The 20,642-nt window shown below is 37.6% G+C and overlaps 1 protein-coding gene across 1 annotated transcript; it reads right to left on the bottom strand.

The window, feature by feature from the left end:
• Window positions 1-14,461: 14,461 nt before the first annotated feature.
• Window positions 14,462-15,388, bottom strand: LOC110324164 (olfactory receptor 5B3-like). Its single transcript, XM_021201481.1, has one exon. The coding sequence runs from the start codon at window positions 15,383-15,385 to the stop codon at window positions 14,462-14,464; it is 924 nt and encodes a 307-aa protein (XP_021057140.1). The 5' UTR covers window positions 15,386-15,388.
• Window positions 15,389-20,642: the final 5,254 nt, after the last annotated feature.

Below are 20,642 nucleotides of genomic sequence, written 5' to 3'. Positions count from 1 at the left end.
TTCTTTTCTTTTCTTTTCTTTTCTTTTCTTTTCTTTTCTTTTCTTTTCTTTTCTTTTCTTTTCTTTTCTTTTCTTTTCTTTTCTTTTCTTTTCTTTTCCTTCTTTTCTTTTCTTTTCTTTTCTTTTCTTTTCATTTTTATTGGATATTTTATGTATTTACATTTAAAATGTTATCTGCTTTCCTGAATACCCCTCTAGAACCCACCTCTTCCACTCCCATCATCTGCTTCTATGACGATGCTCGTCCAACCCACGGACTCTGAACTCTCTGCCCTGGAATTCCCCCAGATTGAGGCACCAAACCTTCACAGGACCAATATTCTCCTCCTAATTATGTCATACAGTGCCATCCTCTGCTACATATTTATTTGGAGCCCTGGGTCCATCCATGTGCACTCTTTGATTGTTGCTTTACTCTCAAGGAGCTCTGGGGATACTGGTTGGTTAATATTGTTTTTCTTCCCATGGGGTTGCAAACCCTTTAAGCTTCTTCAGTCCTTTCTTTAATTTAACCTCCATTGAGGACCCTGTGCTAAGTCTGATGGTTGGCTGCAAGCGTTAGCCTCTGTATTTGTCAGGCTCTGGCAGAGCCTTTCAAGATACAGCTATAACAGGATCCTGTAAGCAAATACTTTTTAGGATCAAAAAAGGGGTCTTCATTTGGTGTCTGGATAAAGTATGGATCCCCATGTAGGGTAGTTTCTAGATAGCCTTTCCTTCAGTCTCTGTTCCACAATTTGTCTCTGTATTTTCTCCCATGAGAAAATTTTGTTTCTCCTTCTAAAAAGGACTGAAGCATCTACATTTTGGACCTTCTTCTTCTTGAGCTTCCTATGTTCTGTGAAGTGTATATTGGGTATTCTGGTCTTTTGGGCTAATATCCATTTGTCAGTGAGTGCATACCACATGTCTTCTTTTGACTTGGTTACCTCACTAAGGATGATATTTTCTAGTTCCATCCATTTGCCTAAAAGTTTCATGAAATTATAGTTTTCAATGGATGGGTAGTACACCACTGTGTAAATGTATCACATTTTCTGTACCAATTTCTCTGTTGAAGGACATCTGGGTTCTTTCAAGCTTCTGGCTATTATAAATGAAGCTGTTATGAAGATAGTGGAGCATGTGTCCTTGTTATACATTGGAGCATCTTTTGAATATATGTCCAGGAGTAGCATAGCAGGGTCCTCAGTTAGTACTATGTCCAATTTTCTGAGGACCTGTCAGACTGATTTCCAGAGGGATTGTATTAGCTTGTAGTCCCACAACAGTGAAGGACTGCTCCTCTTTCTCCACATCCTTGCCAGCATCTGTTGTCACCTGAATTTTTGGTCTTAGCTTTTCTGAGGGGTGTGAGGTAGAATCAAAGATTTGTTTTGATTTGCATCTGCCTAATGACTAAGGATGATGAACATTTTTTTAGGTGCTTCTTGGCCATTTGATATTCCTTAGTTGAAAATTCATGTTTAGCACTGTATGTCATTTTTTTGTAGGGATATTAGGTTCTCACGATTCTAACTTCTTGAGTTCTTTGTATATATTGGATATTAATTCTCTACCATATGTAGGATTGGTAAAGAGCTTTTCCCATTCTGTTGGCGGTCATTTTATCTCATTAACAGTGTCCTTTGCCTTACAGAAACTTTGCAGATTTATGCGGTCCCACTTGTTGATTATTGATCTTAGAGCATAAGCCATTGTTCTGTTCAGAAAAATTTTCCCTGTACCCATTTGTTCGAGGATCTTCCCTACTTTCTCTTTTATTAGTTCCAGTGTATCTGGTTTTAAATGGAGATCCTTGATTCACTTGCACTTGAGCTTTGTACAAGGAGATAAGAATGGATTGATGTGCATTCTTCTACATACTGACCACCAGTAAAACCAGCACCATTTGTTGAAAATGCTGTTTTTATTCCACTTTATGGTTTTAGCATCTTTAACAAAGATCAAGTGACCATAGGTGTGTGGGTTCATATCTGGGTCTTCAGTTCTATTCCACGGATCTACTTGTCTGTCACCATACAAGTATCATCCAGTTTTTATCTCTATTGCTCTGTAATACAGCTTGAGGGCAGGGATATTGATTTCCCCAGAAGTTCTTTTATTGTTAAGAACAGTTCTCACTATCCTGGGTTTTTTGTTATTCCAAATGAATTTGAAAATTGCTCTTTCTAACTCTATGAAGAACTGAGTTGGAATTTTGATGGGGACTGCATTGAATATGTAGACTGCTTTCAGCAAGATAGTTATTTTTACTGTATTAACCCTGCCAATCCATGTGCATGGGAAATATTTGTACTTTCTGATATCTTCAATTTCTTTTTACATCGACTGGAAGTTACTGTCATACGGATCATTCACTTGCTTTATTAGTGTCACACCAAGTTATTTTATATTGTTTGTGACTATTGTGAAGGGTGTCATTCCCCTAATTTTTTTTCAGCTTGTTTATCCTTTGAGGAGAAGACTACTGGTTTCTTTGAGTTAATATTTTATCCAGCCACTTTACTGGAGTTGTTTATCAGGATTAGAAACTCTCAGGGCTACTTGGGGGCTACTTAAGTATACTATCATATCATTTGTGAATAGTGATATTTTTACCTCCTCCCTTCCAATTTGTATCTTTTTTACTTCCTTTTGTTGTCTAATTGCTTCAGCTAGGATTTTGAGTACTATATTGAATATGTAGGGAGATAGTGGACAGCCTTTCCTGGTTTCAAGTTTCCCTCGATTTTGTTTGATTTTGGCTACCAGTTTGCTTTTACTAATTTAGGAATGGGCCTTGAATTCCTATTCTTTCCACCTTTTACCAAAAGATGGGTGTTGAATTTTGACAAATGCTTTCTCACCATCTTATGAGATTATCATGTGGTTTTTCTGTTTGTTTGTTTGTTTGTTTGAGTTTTTTTTTTATTTTATTGTGGGCTACGTTGATAGATTTCCATATATTGAACCATCCCTGCTTCCTGGGATGAGGTCTACTTGATTATGGTGAATGACGGTTTTGATGTGTTCTTGGATTCATTGGTTCACAGGAATTTTTAGTGTTGTTTTTTTTTTCTTGTCGATATTCATAAGCAAAATTGGTCTGTTGTTTTCTTTCTTGTTGGGTCTTTAAGTGGTTTAGAGTAAACGTGGCTTCATAGAATAAACTATGTAATGTTCCTTCTGCTTCTATTATATGAATTACTTTGAGAAGTATTGGTATTAGGTCTTCTTTGAAGGTCTGATAGAATTGTACACTAAAACCACCCAGTCCTGAGGTTTTTCTTTTTGTTTGTTTATTTGGAGATCTTTAATAACAGCTTCTATTTCTTTAGGCATTATGGGACAGTTTAGATGGTTTATCTAGCCCTGATTTAACTTTGGTGCTTGGTATCTGCCAAGAAAATCATCCATTTCATCTAGGTTTTTCAGTTTTGTTGAGTGTAGCCTTTTGTAGGATCTGATAATTTTGAATTTCCTCAGTTATTGTAGTTATGTCTGCCTTTTCATTTCTGATTTTGTTAATTTGGATACTGACTATTTTGCCTGCTGGTTAGTCTGCTAAGGGTTTATCTATTTTGTTGATTTTCTCAAAAAAACCAGCTCCTGGTTTTGTTGATTCTTTGTGTAGTTCCTTTTGATTCTACTTGGTTGATTTCAGCTCTGAGTTTGATTATTTCCTGCTTCCTACTCCTCTTGTGTGTATTTGCTTCTTTTTGTTCTAGAGCTTTCAGGTGTGGAGTCAAGAAATAGAAGAAGACCTCATAATACTGAAAGATCACACATGCTCATGGGTAGAATTAACAGTAAAATTGGCCATCATAGCAAAAGCAATCTACAGATTCAGTGCAATTTCCATCAAATTCTAGTTCAATTCTTCACGGGGATAGAAAGAGCAATTCTCAAATGCATATGGAATAACAAAAATACCAGGAAAGCAAAAATGATTCTCAACAATAGAAGAACTTCTGGGGTAATCATCATCCCTGATATCAAGAGTAATAGCATAAAAACAATATGTACTACAGAATAATAATGATAAAAATAATATGGTATTGGAAGGAACACCACTTCACTGATGGTGGGATTCCAAACTGGTACAGCTACTTTGAAAATCTATGTGGCAGTTCCTCAGAAAATTGGAGTTAGCTTCTACTTGAAGATCCATCTATACCACTCATTGCCATATACCCAAAAATTTCTCTAGCACATAACAAAGATACATGCTCCTCTATGGTCAAAGCAGCCTTATTTATAGTGGCCAGAATCTGGAAATGACCCAGATGTCCCTCATTGGAAGAATGGAGACAGAATATATGGTACCCTTACATAATGGATTCTACTCAGCTATTAAAAATGATAACTTTACAAATTTTGTAGGCAAAATAATGGAACAAGAAAACTTCATGCTGAGTGAGGTAACTCAGACCCAAAATGGCATGCATGGTGCGTACTCACTATTAAGTGGATATTCACAAAACAACAACAACAACAAAAAACAAAAAAACAAAAAAACAGGATACTACAAGATACATTCCACAAAACTCAAGAAGGTTAACATTCTGAAGGGTCTAATTGAGGATGTTTCAGTCCCACTTGTGCGACAAAAACCAAAAAACAACAACAAACAAACAAACAAACAAACAAACAAAAGGATGGGAGATAGAAGAGAGGCCATGGTGGCCAGCAGAATGAATGTAAATATATGGGTTTGTGGGGTGGGAGGGTAGTGTGTTGAGGACCCTCTAAAAGTTACCAGAGAACTGGGAGGTGACAGACTCTTAGGAATAAAAGGAAAGGACCTTAAAGGAAATGTCTAATAGCGGGGAGCTGGGACTTGTAGAGTTTACGTCAATAGAAAGACGTAAATAGTAAATAGTGGAGGGCTGGGGTTGCCATCCCACAGTCAATATTTCTGACTCAGAATTGTTCCTGTCTAAAACAACTGTAGGGAGAAAAATAGAGAAGAGACTAAGGGAAAGGTGACCCAGTGACTGGTTCAGCTTCGTTTCCATCTCAAGGGGAGTCTCCAAGGCCTGACACTATTACTGATGCTATAGTGTGCTTACCGAGAGGAGCATAGCATGGAATGGCTGTCCTCTGAGAGGACCAACAAGCAGCTGACTGAGACAGACACAAATACTTACACCCAATCATTAGACTAAAGTCATTGACCCCTGTAGTTGAACTAGAGAAAGGGTGGAGGAAGCTGAGAAGAGCAACCCCATAAGAAGACCAGCAGCCTCAAGTAACCCAGACCCCTGAAATCTCTCAGAAACTGAACCACCAACTAGGCAGCATACACTATCTGGTACTGGCCTCCTTAAAAATATGTACAGCAGAGGACTATCTGGTCTGGGCTCATTATAAGAAGTTCTGAAACCTTGAGAGATTTGAAGCTGCAAGAAGTTGGGGAGTCTGGAAGGCAGGAGGAGGAGGACATCCTCTTGGGGACAGGAGGGAGTAGAAATGTGATGAAAAACTGTGGGAGGGTGGACCAGGAAGGAGAAATTTTTTATTTAAAAAAATAAAATTAACAAAAAGAAAGATTACAAGAGATGGAGGTCAGGGTGACTGGACTGAAACAGTATTTTCTTTTTTTTTATGTATATGCACGTTAGTTTTATTAATATGATAGGAATGTATATTGTTTAGCTTGATATACTTGTTTTGATGAATTCTTCTCAGGATTGAACTTATCTTTATAAGGTCATCGGGCATGATACAGGTTGAACACCCCTCAGTTCCAGGGCCTTGGCAAAATTAACCTCCAGCGGTTTGCCAGTGCCTTTGGTGAGCTTCAGAGAGCGGATGCAGCCTCAGAACCTAATGTTGGTGGTCAGGCCAAACTGATTGAGGCCACCGCCAACAAAAACAGGGTCGTTTGTATCAGCTGAGGTCGATGCTGAGTTTGGGCTCTGGGCATCCACCTGGTTCCCATCTACCACCAGCTCAAGACGGTTTTTGATCTTCTTGGCAGTGACTTTATGCCACTGTCAATTGCACGTGTGGCCTGGGATCCCAGCATCATAGACCGCGGTGAATCTGCCAGCGCCATTATCCACGTGGAACATAAGCGTCTTGTCGATCATTTCAATACCCATTCCATCCATCTTTTGACTGCTGACTCCCAGGAGGACTCCAGTAGGTCTTGTGGTACGGTATTCAAATTTCACGAGAAGGTCCAAACCGACTTTGAACCCACCAACTGCTTTAGCAAAACCGGTTCCATCAAGGTAAGTCCCGCTCTCTGTATTTGCAAAGCATGTCCCAACATGAAAACTGGAGGTCCAGATTAACAGGGGCTTGTTCCATGTGAAGATTCCTAAAACAGCCATCCAGGCTGTAGGTCACTAGACCAATTCTGCGTGTGGTATAGTTGATCGGCAATCCACCAACATACAGAATCCCCACCACATCCAGGATGTCGGCTTTCTTGGGACTGATGGTTTGGCTGGAGGCATCATCCACATAAAGAATTCCCTCCTGCTTCACTCTCACAATCTTAATCTTGTGCCACTGGCCACCGTTGATTTTCGTGGGGATCATGGCGCTCGTATTCCCACTCCCCAAATCATAACTGAAGTAGGGGAAGCCATTCCTCAGAAAATACTGTTTGTTATTGTCCAGCCTCAGCCATTGCCTACACCTGCCTTCCCTTTCCCGGACCCAACCCTGACTCATGGCCGTTGTGTTGCAGAATCAGAACCAGCTCTTCTGACTGCGAGCAAGCAGTTTGGGCTTTCCAGAAACAGCCACATTGCTATTGCTTTTGATAACACCAAAAGTTAAAAACCGCCTCACCATTGAGTTGGAGGTGCGAACCGAAGCTGAATCGGACTTGCTCTTTTACATGGCTCAGATCAATCATGCTGATTTTGCTACTGTTCAGCTGAGGAGTGGCTACACTCATGAACTCATAGTAGCTATGGTTGTCTGAATAAGATCTACACAAGATAAAGCCATTCAACAGTCTGACATGAAATGGGGAGAAGACTATACTACTATTAACTGATTAACTGAGGAGATATTAACAGGCCATGATTATGGAATATATATTAAAAAATCACAAACTGGACTAGGTGCAAATTATAAAAAACAAAAATAGCACATTATTTTGGGAGGAACATGGGAAGGTAGGGGTAGATCTTGGCAATGCTGGGAGAGGAGATAAGGTAAGCATGATTACAATGTTATATCAAGTTCTCAACATATTAATAAAAGCATCATAGTTTTAAAAGGCAGACACAGTGCCACATGCCTGGGATACTAGCACTAATGCAAGAGAGTCTTCTAGTTCACTGACCAACAAAGTTTAAGTTTAATAAAATACTCAATGTAGAGCAATAGAAAAAGCTAGCAAACCTCAAACTTTGGCCTCCACAGTTCAAATACAGCACATTAACTTGCACACATACAAATAAATACACCAAACATATAAATAAACACACAAGAATCTCTAGGGATCAGGGAGGGAAAGGGTGGAACACTATCAGATATTGGGGCAGAGGGAGGACCATGACTGAATCCCCCAGGGCCAGCAGAAAGAATTAAAATAGGCAACCATGGGAGGTAGGAGGTTGGGAGACACTGCAGAATGTACTGGAGATCTGGGTGGTGAGAGACTCTCAGAAGTCAAAGAGAGAAAGCTTGGATTAAGTGCTCTAGAGTTGGGAGGGGGAACTTGCAGAGTCTACCTCCAGTAGAGGGACACGACATCAAGTGGAGATATGGGGTTGTCATCCCACAGTCAGCCACAGGGATAAAAATGGAGAAGAGTTTGAGAGAAAGGAGGTACAGTGACAGGCCCAAATTGGGATCCAGTTCAAAGGGATGCCCGGGGGCTTGACACTGTTACTGATACTGTGGTGTACTTTCAGACAGGAGTCTAGCATGGCTGCCCTCCAAGAGGCCTGACAAACATCTGAAAGTGTCAGATGCAGATTCCAGTATCCAGCTAATGGAGAGAAGCTGGGCACCCCAGTAGCTGAATTAAGGAAAAGCTGGAAGAAACTGAGGAGGAGGGAAGCCCCATAGGAAGTCCAGCAGTTTCAACTGTCCCGGATACCCGAGGTCTCTCAGACACCGAGCCACCAACCAGGCAGTTTACACCAGCTGATATGAGTCCCCTTACCCATATATAGCAGAAGACTGACTGGTCTGGCCTCAGTTAGAGAATATGTACCTAATCCTAAAGAGACAAGACTCCAGGGAGTGGGGAGGTCTGGTAAGGTGTTGAGGTCTGGGGATTGGGGACATACTCTTGGAGACAGGGAAGGGAAGCATGGTATGGGGAGCGTTTGGTGGACAGAATAGAACTGGGATAAAGACTAGACTGTAGAAAAGGATTAAAGCATAAAATAATAAATCCTTAATCTTGAGAGAAAATAATTTGTTTTGTCATCTAAACTGTCATAATAAAACATTTGACCTCCCTACTTGTTCTCTTCATTTTATTATAATTAAGTATACACATGAAGGTACCTATCAAGAAATACTTATAACAGCATGGTGTGGTGGTACACACCTTTAATCTCAGCACTCGGGAGACAGAGGCAGGCGGATTCCAGAGTTCGAGGCCAGCCAGGGATATACAGAGAAACCCTGTTTCAAAAAAGAAAGAAAAAATAAATACTTATAACAATTATATTTCAGAGGTTGAACAGATGGCTTACTGATTAAGAGCATTTGTTCCTCTCCCAGAAGACCTGAATTCAGTTCTTAGTACCCACATCCAAGGACTCACAACCATTTGTAACTCCAACTCCAGGGCACCTTATACTTGAGGATCAGGTGCACATACCCACACACATCTAAATGTAATTTAAAATAATTTAAGATGAAAATATGAATACGTTGTATCTCAACATTTGTCAAAGGCTCCTTTGAATATTTAGGCTGATAACTACTTAAAAATTCAAATTACATTACTTTAAAAAATTTTCCCACATTAAATCTGCAATTTAACTTATCTGTCTCTCACAGAGAAATATTTTCTATGTCTCTGTACCAATACTGGGTGGTTTTTATCACTATTGCCCTGTATTACAGCTTAGGATAAAGGATCATGATTCACCCAGAAGGTTTTTTTGTTTGTTTGTTTGTTTGTTTGTTTGAATTTTGAATTGTCTTTGTCATCCTGGGGTTTTTTGTTTCCTTATAAATTTGAGAATTACTCTTTCCATGTCTGTGAAGAATTGTGTTGATATTTTGATGAGGATTGCATTAATTGAATTTGTATATTGCTTTTGGTAAGACGGCTATTTTTACCATGTTAGTGGGAGATCTTTCTATCTTTTGACATCTTCAATTTCTCTCATTAGGGACTTGAAGTTCTTACCATACAGATTTTTCACATGCTTGTTTAATAACCAAAGATAATACATGGGGTAATCTGTTAACCCTGGCAAATAGGTAGCAGAGGACTTCCTTTTCTGACTTCAGTGGGAGAGAATGCACCTAATCCCATAGAAACTTTATGTTCTACAGAAGGAGGATGCAGGAGGCTGAGTTAACATGTTGGTGATTGTGTGGGTGAGCACCCTCTCGGAAGCAAAGGGAGGGTAATATGGGCCAATGGAGAAGTACTGTCATAGAGAGAGAATGGAAGGAAAAGAGGATAGGGCACTAGTGGAACAGAAACTGGGAAGGGGGATAACATTTGAAATTTAAATAAATAAAATAACCAATAAAAAGTTCTCAAATGCATTGACTTCCTTCTAACCCACCATTGAAGAGTAGGGGAGAAAGGATGGTAAATAAGACAAGTGGATGTAGACCTGTATAGAAGTGGTTATTTGAGTGATTCTGATCTCCATTTTTTTTAGAATATTAACAGTCCAGTTCTGTAATATTAGAATACCAATGGACCAGTTCAAATCTGTCCCCAAACACCAATCACCAATGGTGGCTCCATTCACCAGAAACCGCCAAGCATCTACTTTATCAGCACTTGATATTGGAAGCAACCAGGACCAGTCAGAATGCCAAGAATTCTCTGCTGTACCTCTCTCAATGATTGTGAAGATCAGCAAAGTTGCAAGACTAACAAACAGTTGCCCACCGAGCTATGCAAGCACCACATAATTGTCTGTTGAGTCCTTCTTATACTTTCTCCAAATATGACACAGTATGAGGTCATGCCTCAGCAAAACATCATGGGAAGCTGTTACATCGAAATATCACATGAGTCATCATCACATGGCACAAACAGAAATTTCCATTTCACAACTTATTGTCCCTCAACTGAAAAATGTAAAAAGAAAATGTGGTATTTCTACAAAATGGAAGACTATTCACTTATTAAAAGCAAATGACACCATAACTTTTGCAGGCAAATTGATGAAACTTAAAAAATACCATTGTGAGTGAGGTAATCCAGAATGAGAAAGAGACAAATAGTACATATCCACTTACATGTGGATATTATCCATATTGCAGGACAACCACGCTACATTCACAGATCCAAGGAAAATGGAATAAGGAGGTCCCAAGAGAAAATGCACAAATATCACTCATAGAAGAAACTATGCAGTAATTGGAGGTAGATGGAGAGAGATATCAGATTCAAAAAGTGGAGAGGTGGTAAACAGGGGTGAGGATGGGTGAGGAGACGGGGAAGGAAAACATAAATCAACAGTTGGAGGACTGGGATGAAAGGCATATGGAAAGTCAATTGTAGTGACCCTATCTGAGATTCCCACCAGAGAGATATATAGAGACTGAAGTGGCCATGTCATGTAGCCAGGAAGAACTTACAGAGCAAGGAGGGAACAATCCATCATCAAACCTTTTTACACAAAATTTGTCTTAACTGTTATCATGAATAAAGATAGAGCAAAGACTTAGGGAACAACCAAAGACTGCTACAACTTGAGACCCATCACATGTGAGAAAGCCAGCCCATGACACTATTAATGATATAATCTGCTAGGCTTGTAGATAGGAACCTAGTGTCTCTTGATAGGAAAGGGTTCATCTAGCAATAGATGGAAGCATCCAGCAGAAGATGGAAGCAAATGCAGAGATTCACAGTCAAAGATCATGGGAAGCCCTAGGAGTTTTGTGGAAGAGTAGAAGATAGACATGATCAAGTTAGAGGGGTCAAGAAAACCTCTAGAAGACAAAGATTCAACTAACCTGGAACCATGGGTGCTCAAAGAACCAGGATCAGCAACCAGGGAGCATGTAGGAGCTAGACCTAGACCCCCTATATTCATGTAGGAAATGTGCATCTTGTCCTTCAATTTAGTACCCTAAAAATTAGAGCAAGGGCACTCTCAGTCTCTGTTGTATGCCATTAGATCCCCTCCCCCTTCCTGTACTCCATGGTTGGGCATCAGTGGGAAAGGATGTGACTATTCCATATAGGACTAAATGTCCCAGAGTGGTGTGGTACCCAAGGGTTCAGGAGAAAGGGCGAGGCCCAATTGTGAAAGAGATTGGTAACAGGTGAGACTGGAATGAGGGATATGAATAAAAGTATCCTTTATTAATCATGTTTCTTACCCATCTTCCTCTCAGTCCATCCATGCTTTCCATTTTACCCCCAAATTCCCAATATGATCTTCACTCCTGCTCAACATTCTTTCATGACCTCTTCCTCATCACTTTCACATGTAAGAGACTCCTCTAAATACTTCCTCACTAATGTTTTAAATTAAGGATGGTAGCTTCTTCCTGTTATATGACCATGGTGATGTGGAATATACAGTGTTTTCAGACAATACTGTAGTCAAGTAGGCCTCCTTACCTCTACCCAAAATAGGCAAAATTAATAACCTTAATCAGAGTTCTCTAAATTGCTGAAAATATATCTTTCTTTAATGGTGCATACAGGCTCCAAATATTCTTGCTATATCTTGCTAGCACATTTGGCTTTCTGGAAGAAACAAGGATTTCTGTACACAAAAGACATCTCAATTACTAACTCTTTGCATACCAATATCCTCTTCAAAGTCTCTATTTTACCCTCTCAAACTGTCTTGGTTCATTAAAAGGCATATCACCCTGAACCCTCTACTGTCATTAATATTTGTGCCAGCAGGCAGTCTATAAAGTTACCTTTTTATTCATACAATTCAGCCTACTTCTTTCCAGGCTACCCTACTACATAGTCTAGATAACAACATACCTAACCTTCCCTCAATACAGGACATTATTCTCTGCTTACAACAAATATTTCACTCTAATATTGAATCCTTTCTATCCTTTCTTCAAATTTACCTGGCTCTCATGCCAAAAGATAATACATGTGAGCAAGTTAACCCCACCTTCACTATATAACCCCCTCTTTTCCCTATTTGCTAAGTTATAGAGGTCTGAAATTGTAAGTGTCTAAGAAAATATCTTTAGGAATGTTAGGATTGTCTGAGGCTATAAAAGCTTAGTTATAAAATTGGTAAATACAAGTTATAAAAGTATAAGGAAATATTCTAAATTTGTGTATATGGAAGCTTAAATAAGTTGTGAGGGTATGAAAAACTGATTTAAGGTATGAATCTCAAAAATGATCTAAGGTATATGAAAAGCTGTTTCAGATTTCTTCCCTTCACTTTACTCACATTTTGGATTAACAAACTTTTACTAAGTCTCAAAGACATAAATCTACTGAAATTTCTAGAATATAAGATTTAATATTAATTACAGACTATAATCTTATAAACTTTAATAAATTATAAGCTTCAGAAAGTCAACTTAAATCCAACTCTCACAGGGCAAATGGACTATACATAAGTACTCTCGTCAATGAACATACTATATTTTAATACCTGTTTACTGCTGAGGTTGGGATCACTCCCCCTGTCTCCGGTACTCTTTTCATTCCCCTGGTCCTCTCCCCCATTTCCCTGGTCTTGGGAATCTTCTTATCCAGCTACCAGAGTCATGACATAAAGTTTCAGATGTACACCAAAGATAAAAAAAAAAAATTCTTACAACCTTCTTAACTTTAACTTCTGTCCTTATTCTGTGTTTCACAACAGATTTCTAATCAACTACAGACTGCTCCATCAACTTACCTGCCTCAGATTTTCCCTGACAATCTTCACCCTAGACAGATGTAAAGGCTCTAGACCTGGATGATCCAGCTTCACAAACTATTACAATGTAGTGTTCACATCCCAAGCCAAAGCTGCTACCCTGATATAACAGGAAAATTGGGACTTAGGGACCAAACCTAAAGACTAACATGAGAAATAATTCACTTGAAAAGAAAAATCAGGAAGCCCTTGGACATCTAGACTTCCTACAACATATAGAGCATGTTCAGATCAGGTCACAGAGTAAAACCTGAAATTTCTAACAATCTGTACTTGATGTAGGCCTGGTGAAGCAGGCTCAGGTCCATGGATGCTAAGTATGGTATACCTGATGATGTAGGGTTTCTCTGAAGTCTCACACCTCCATTTGTGCTTCACAATTGCAAACTGCCTGACTTTCTCCTTTGCTTGTCTCCTTTACAATCTACTAGGCCATTGCCAAGATTTGCAACATGCCTGACCTGGTGTTTTATCTCAAACAATAATAAGATTATATTCAAGATTTTTTTAAGGACCACAAAAATGACCTCCAGCCAGGAAATGATAACTCCCTCTCCCCCTCCCTCTCCCTCTCGCCTCCCCCCTCTCCCCCTCCCCTCCCCGTCCCCCTGCCTCTCCCCCTCCCTCTCCCTCTCCCTTTTTCTCTGAAATTAAATTTAGAACCATCAATTTTTAGTAATTACAGTCTATTTACAGAGAAATAATATATTTAAAGTTGCCTGGTTTCAATGCATAAAAGGCAGATTGAATCACAGTGTTATAATCACTAATCAAAAACCATAAAATGCCAACATGTTTTAATGAGCTGTGCTAAAATATTTTATTACAAAAGTAATTTGTGACTCCTTACACATCCTGTCCTATATTAGAAAAAACAAGCTCTATAATTTATCACTGAACAATCAATGTAGCAATAAAATGGGCATTAAAACAATATAAAAATGGTTAGAAAGTGTCAGTACATCAAGTATTCATAAAGGTTCTTTGGAGTCAAAGAACATCAAATACATAGATACATGAATATGCTCAATTTTGAAAATAATTTTCTAAATTTTACTGATAGTAAGATGAAATTTAATAAATTATCCACTAAAATTGCATACATAGTATTTACAGGAGCATTGTCAAGAACACATAATGAACAAATCTCAGAGCTATGATCATAATACAGTATTTTTTCTATATAGTAAATTTACAGAAATATGAGAATCCATTCTGGAGTTTAATTGTATGTGGAAGAATTATCTTTCACCGTATAACATTAAAAGCAAAACATGCCAGCGGTGGTGGCACACGCCTTTAATCCCAGCACTTGGGAGGCAGATTTCTGAGTTTGAGGTCAGCCTGGTCTAGAAAGTGAGTTCCAGGACAGCCAGGGATATACAGAGAAACTCTGTTTTTAAAAACAAAACAAAACAAATGCAAAACACTACAGACTATTTTGCCACTTGAAAAGTTTTTGTGAATGCACTCTTAACTTCCTTGTTCCTTAGGCCATAGACCAGAGGATTCAGCATAGGGATGATCATGGTGTAGAACACAGATGCGATTTTGTCTGTGTCCATAGAATGACTGGAGCTGGGCTGCAAGTACATGAATATGATTGTCCCATAGAAAATGGACACTGCAGTGAAGTGAGAGGCACAAGTGGATATAGCCTTTCGATATCCAGCAGTTGATTTCATTTTAAAGATTGTGATAAAAATAAATGTGTAGGATATCCAGATAACTGAGAGGGCAAAAAGGATATTGAAGCTCACTACATAAACAAGAACCAGCTCACTAACATGTCTATCAGAGCAAGAGAGAACCATGACTGCTGGAACATCACAGAAAAAGTGATGGACAACATTAGACCTACAAAAGGAAAGACTAAACGTGTCCCCAATGTGGATGGACGCATTCAGAAAACCACAAGCATAGGAACCTATAGAAAGACAAGCACACACACCTGAAGTCATAGTGGTGGCATAGTGCAAGGGCTTACACACTGCTGCATAGCGATCATAGGCCATTGAGGCAAGCAGGTAACTTTCCACAGTAGCAAAGCCAGCAAAAAAGAACATCTGAGCAGCACAACCATTATAGGAAATGACCTTGGCTCCTACTAGGAGCCCAGTCATTACTGTGGGTGTGACTGCTGAAGAGTAACAAAAATCCACCAAGCACAGATTACACAGAAAAAAGTACATGGGTGTGTGGAGATGAGAGTCCAGGACAATCAGCAAGATCATCCCCAGATTTCCCACAAGGGTGATGGTGTAGATGAAAAGAAATATCAAGAAGAGGGGAAGCTGTAGTCCTGGGTCGTTGGTGAGTCCCAACAGGACAAAGTGTGTCACTTCTGTGCTGTTCTTCATCTGTGTTACCTTTAAATCATTAGATTGTTCATAAACATGGGAAAAGAGGAACATGATGATAAAGAAGGTGAATCAAAATAGAAAACCATAAGTTGTGGATATATGACTTGGTTGAGCTAAAGTCTATACTTTGCAATTGTCAAGAATATTTTTCCCCAAATCAAATTTTAGGTAGTAATTTTACAGATGGTTACAGGTGCTAGAATTAAATGATTATTAATAGATGATTTTAACATTTCTAGTCTACATGTATAGTTGAGATTATTTATCAATTTGATAAAAGTGATGTGTGGATGATTTCTCAATTCACTTCTGAGCTCAGCAAAAGCTCAAATTCTCTGATGTTACTTTCCAAAGACTTTTCTAGACAGCAACTTTATATGTGCATTCTAGGAATTCTTCAAATGATATTAGAATTTGGTGATGATTACTTTTAAGTAAATTATGCAGTACAAAAACTGAATCATTTATTCATATTACTCAAGTACAAAACATCATAGTTTGCTTTAGACACATGACAATATGTACCACATACTGATTCCCAAGTCTCACAATCCAAACTGAATTTTAATTACATTGAAAATAGCTTAAGGTACAATTACATGTCCTCCCTGGCAAAAACTCAACATTATTTGAGTTATAATAGTGTTTTTTTTTATTTCTCAGTTTGTGTTCTTGGTACAATATTTTATCCTGGAACATAATGCCATGGGTTTCAGTGATGCCTGAATTTGATTTTGTGGCTTGGCATTAAGCATATTTTCCTCTTTTCCATATCTATATTTTATTACATGCCAAAATTTCAGTATATGTTACAAAAACTGGGGTTTTTCACTCTTTCTCTGAATGCCTCCTCCTCCTCTTCTTGCATACAACTATCTGTGGACTGCCATTTTGAATATGTTAACTTTCTTGGACCTAACTAAAATGCACAAGGTGTTCTCAATCCCTGCTCTTCATCTCCCTGCTACCAGCAACTACTAGATTTGCTGCTTGCCTGTACTTGTATTTCAAATATAAATAAAACTTGCTTCCTTCTGAGGTTACTTTTAATTTTTTTATTAATGAGAAACAAAGCAGAAAAGAAAATATTGTCTAAGTGAGGTATATAGCATATCTCTAAGATCAGTAGTTGTCCTGGAATAACTCATTTGATAGAATGTATAGCTTGTAGACACAATTCAGAGACATAGGCATATACATAATCAACTATTGCAGATGCAGATCTTTGGTACATCCACTACTTAGGATTCATTGGTCCTTATCTACCTTCCCTGACCAAAGAAAAACAGACAATCAATATAATCAGGCCAGCATAATTGATGGCTGCAAGAAGCCAAGAAGACAATATAAAAGATAGTAAAATTTTGGAGTTCAGGTCTTCTGTGAATGTCAGCTTTCATGTTAGGTTAGGATAGGTTACTGGTCATGTTTTTGTACTGATTTGATTTACATGGAAGCTAAGCAAGATGGGCTTCAGTTGTAGGTGACACTGACCCTTTCCTTCCCATGTTGCCTTTTCTCTTATAATAGCACCGTTGAGTATCTATAACCTCCAAAATGTTCCTGCTTCCTCTGAATACACTGATTGCTGTTGCTGCTACATTTTCTTTCTTGTGACTGAGTCTTCTTAAAATTCTTACTTTAGCAGAATTTTTCATTTGGACATAGAGTATTCTCCCTGCCAATTTAAGTTCTCTTTCATACTTTCATACCATAGGAAAATCACGAAGACCAGTATAAAATTGACCAATTATAGGGATGTATTTCTCTTACAAATTTCTTACAATAATGTTCTGTTTAGCAAAAACATTTGATATGACACAATTTTCATATATTAACAATGTTTTAACATTTACACATTTTTGATTGCCTGAGACCTACAATTTACTTAGGCTGATCCTCAAATCCTAGGATGAATTTATCTTCTTGCCTCAGTTTTGAGAATAGCTGCAACAAAAGATATTTTTAACTGATACCTTTAAAACTATATCCACCTAACACAACCTCTCATTTTCTACCACCGTTCATCTGAAATTCTTGAAATTCTAGGTAATGAACTATTATTAGGACTATTTTCTGGAAATACTATAATCCACAATTAACAAGTGATTAATGCATCAATGTGTATATAGGGCCTTATGAGTATTTTCTTTGTTATGTAACCACTGAAGAAACTGAGTGTTTAAAATTTTACCAGAGCTTCTAAATTTTGTATTTATTTTGAAATAAAATTCAAGTTATTTTAACTCTAGTATCTTCATAAAATTTTATCATTTCTAAAATATATAAATGTAATGATCACCTCTATGATTGTAGGGAAACTGTTAAAATATACATATAAGATCATCATGAAACTTACAGAATTTTTTGAAATTTAAAAAGAATCAGCTTACTCTCTTACTTGTCTGTATGTTTCTTTATTATCAGTAATAGGTATATAAATAGAAAATAGACAAAAATCACAGTGACTCAGAATGTTGTGTTCTTTGGTCAATGCATAAGATGTGTTAAGAGAATATGTAAACTCTCTAAAATGGAACTTTTTGCATTCATAACATAAACTTCCTCCAGGTTTCGTTTTAAGAAACTCTTTCCTTGATCCTTTCCAAGTTTTATGTAACTTACCATGGGTGTTGTTGTTTTCCTGCTTCCTCATGACCTACAAGTCTCACTGTCAATGATTGTGTAATATGTATGATACCACCCATTCTTTGAAATAAAGGGCAATGTATCCAAAAATGTGAATATGACATAATAAGGTCGCACACAGAATGCTAGCTACACAGTTCTTTCTCAGGTAGTGAACTATCACTTTCATCTGAGACATAGAAAAACAATGGAAAGGGCAGATTTATGCACTGACTTCTGAACTTCTACTAATTCTTCTTCCTTCAAGAGAGAGCCATACACTGGCCTTAATTACAAAACAAAAATGATAAGATTGCATATCTCATATAATTTATACCTTATGACTTAAGAAAAAGAAGACAGATCTACATGACATGATATCAATGAAATGTCTCTCAGTATAAACTTTACCTTTGACTATTTTTCCTTAACCATGCAGGAAGACCGACAGAAAATCTTCTGTCAAGAGGTGGCTATGAAAGAGACAACAGTGAATATCATTCAAATGTGGAGATGAGCTTTTCTGAGAAATGTCATGTACATTGTTATTTAAGATGATGATGCATGAAGAATTAGAAAAGCAATAGACTTGGACTCCTCTGGAGATTTTCTTTATGGGAATACCTGGAGCTCCGTTCTCCATTATAGGGAAAAAAAGCAATTAAAACTATAGGTACCCATGTGCCCATGGGAGGCTTTAATTGAAATCATGAGGTTATTAACGACAGTGGAATAAGGAGGTCTTAAAGGTTGGCAGGCAAAGAGAGAAGCCCTGGGAGGGATTGGATGGAGATAGTGGGTAGTGATAGATGGATATGTTCAACATACATTGTACCAGTATATGAAAATATCAGATAATAAATAAAAAATGATTTAAAGACTTAGGAATGACTGGATAGTCTCATATTAATTGTTATGTGTCTTTTATGTTGTTTTAGCTGAAAAAAATATATCCACAAACTATGGTATAGATTTCTACATAAAGTCTTGTATATATTCTACATAATGCCTACACTGATATAATTGAGATTCTCTTGTATAAGTTGTAAAAATATTTTTTCGAGGTCTCAGACAAGGATCCTTCAAATAACTTGGACAAGTGAAAATGTTTGAAGTGGAGATTTAATTAAACTTCCCAGTTTGTCCTTGGTTCCACAAGAAATGTTCTAATGTTCAATTAGATTGAATAAAAGAATTCTGAAAATCAACTCAAATACACATATCATGCATTGAAAATTTACTTGAGTATTATGTATCAGTTAAAGACCAAAATTCAGGTGGCTAGAGATATTTTTCAGGTGTTAAACCCACTTATTTTTGTGGCAGAATATCAGATTTTGTCCCAAGCAACACGTCAGGGAGATGACAGTTGTCCAAAATTCCAATTCTAGGGAATGTGATGCCATGGGTCTCTACTGTCATGTGCATCGACATATATGTAATTGCACAGCAACATATAAACACATGCACATCTACACATACATACACATACATAAATGTGCACATACTCACTTAAAATAAAAATTCTTGAAAAATTAAAATAGTTTTGAAATAAAAATCCTACTATGAATTTCAGAATAATACCAGGCATTGGTGGCACATGCCTTTAATCCCAGAACTTGGGAGGCAGAGACAGGCAGATTTCTGAGTTCGAGGTCAGCCTGGTCTACAAAGTGAGTTCCAGGACAGCCAGGGCTATACAGAGAAACCCTCTCTCAAAAAACCAAAACAAACCAACAAACAAACTAACTAAAAAGAATACAGTAACATTGAAAAGTAACGGTGAAGGCCATCTTAAAACTAAATAATGTCATAGTAGTTTTAGATTGAATTTTCTAAAAATTTAAGTAGTATAGAGGATATTATTATTAAATTTCTACTGAAAATAAAATTCATAAATATACTTTTCATGAATAAAGAACATGAAGAACGAAATGTAGTTGTGTGAGATGAATTTTCAGCAGCATTTGCTTTATTTAACCTTGAGTATTCTCTCATGCTTGCACATATGACCTCTTCATACTCCATAGCCAGAAAAGTTGATTCTTTATAACAAATGAATGAAAATTCTAGGGGTGTTTATATCACTACCTAACCAGAATTTGACTGTAAGATTGGGACTTGAGGGCCATACTTTTAGAGATTAACTCATTCTAAATTGTTTCTGGTGTTTAAGGGCTTGGCATTCAAAAGTGTATCAAGCACCAGTGAATCTATATTCAGTGGGAAAGAGAACATGACAAGTCATAATGTTACTTAACAATATTAAAGCATGAAATACAATGATTGGAAGTCAATAATAAATTACTTAAGTAAACTACAGATATCAGGAAATGTATGCTATGCTTCAAAATTATTATTGTTTTCTAAAAATTTATATGTTGGCACCCAAGTCTCAAACATATTTCATGAATAAATGAGGCTCTCAGAATAGCTGCTCAGTAGGGGAAATTGCCTTCAGTGTGCCTTTCATTCTCATAGGAGTCAATGAAACCCTTCCCATATCATCATGGAACAATGCACATGTAGATGGCCTCTTAGAGAACTAGCTAAGCTCTTTTTGTCCTTGCTCCCTCTACTTTATAAGAACACAGAATTCTCTGCTGTGAATTCTTCATAGCTTCTA

This window comes from Mus pahari, chromosome 1, assembly GCF_900095145.1.
Source record: "Mus pahari chromosome 1, PAHARI_EIJ_v1.1, whole genome shotgun sequence".
Classification (NCBI taxonomy): Eukaryota; Metazoa; Chordata; class Mammalia; order Rodentia; family Muridae; genus Mus; species Mus pahari.
This window is presented reverse-complemented; position numbering and strand designations above follow the sequence as displayed.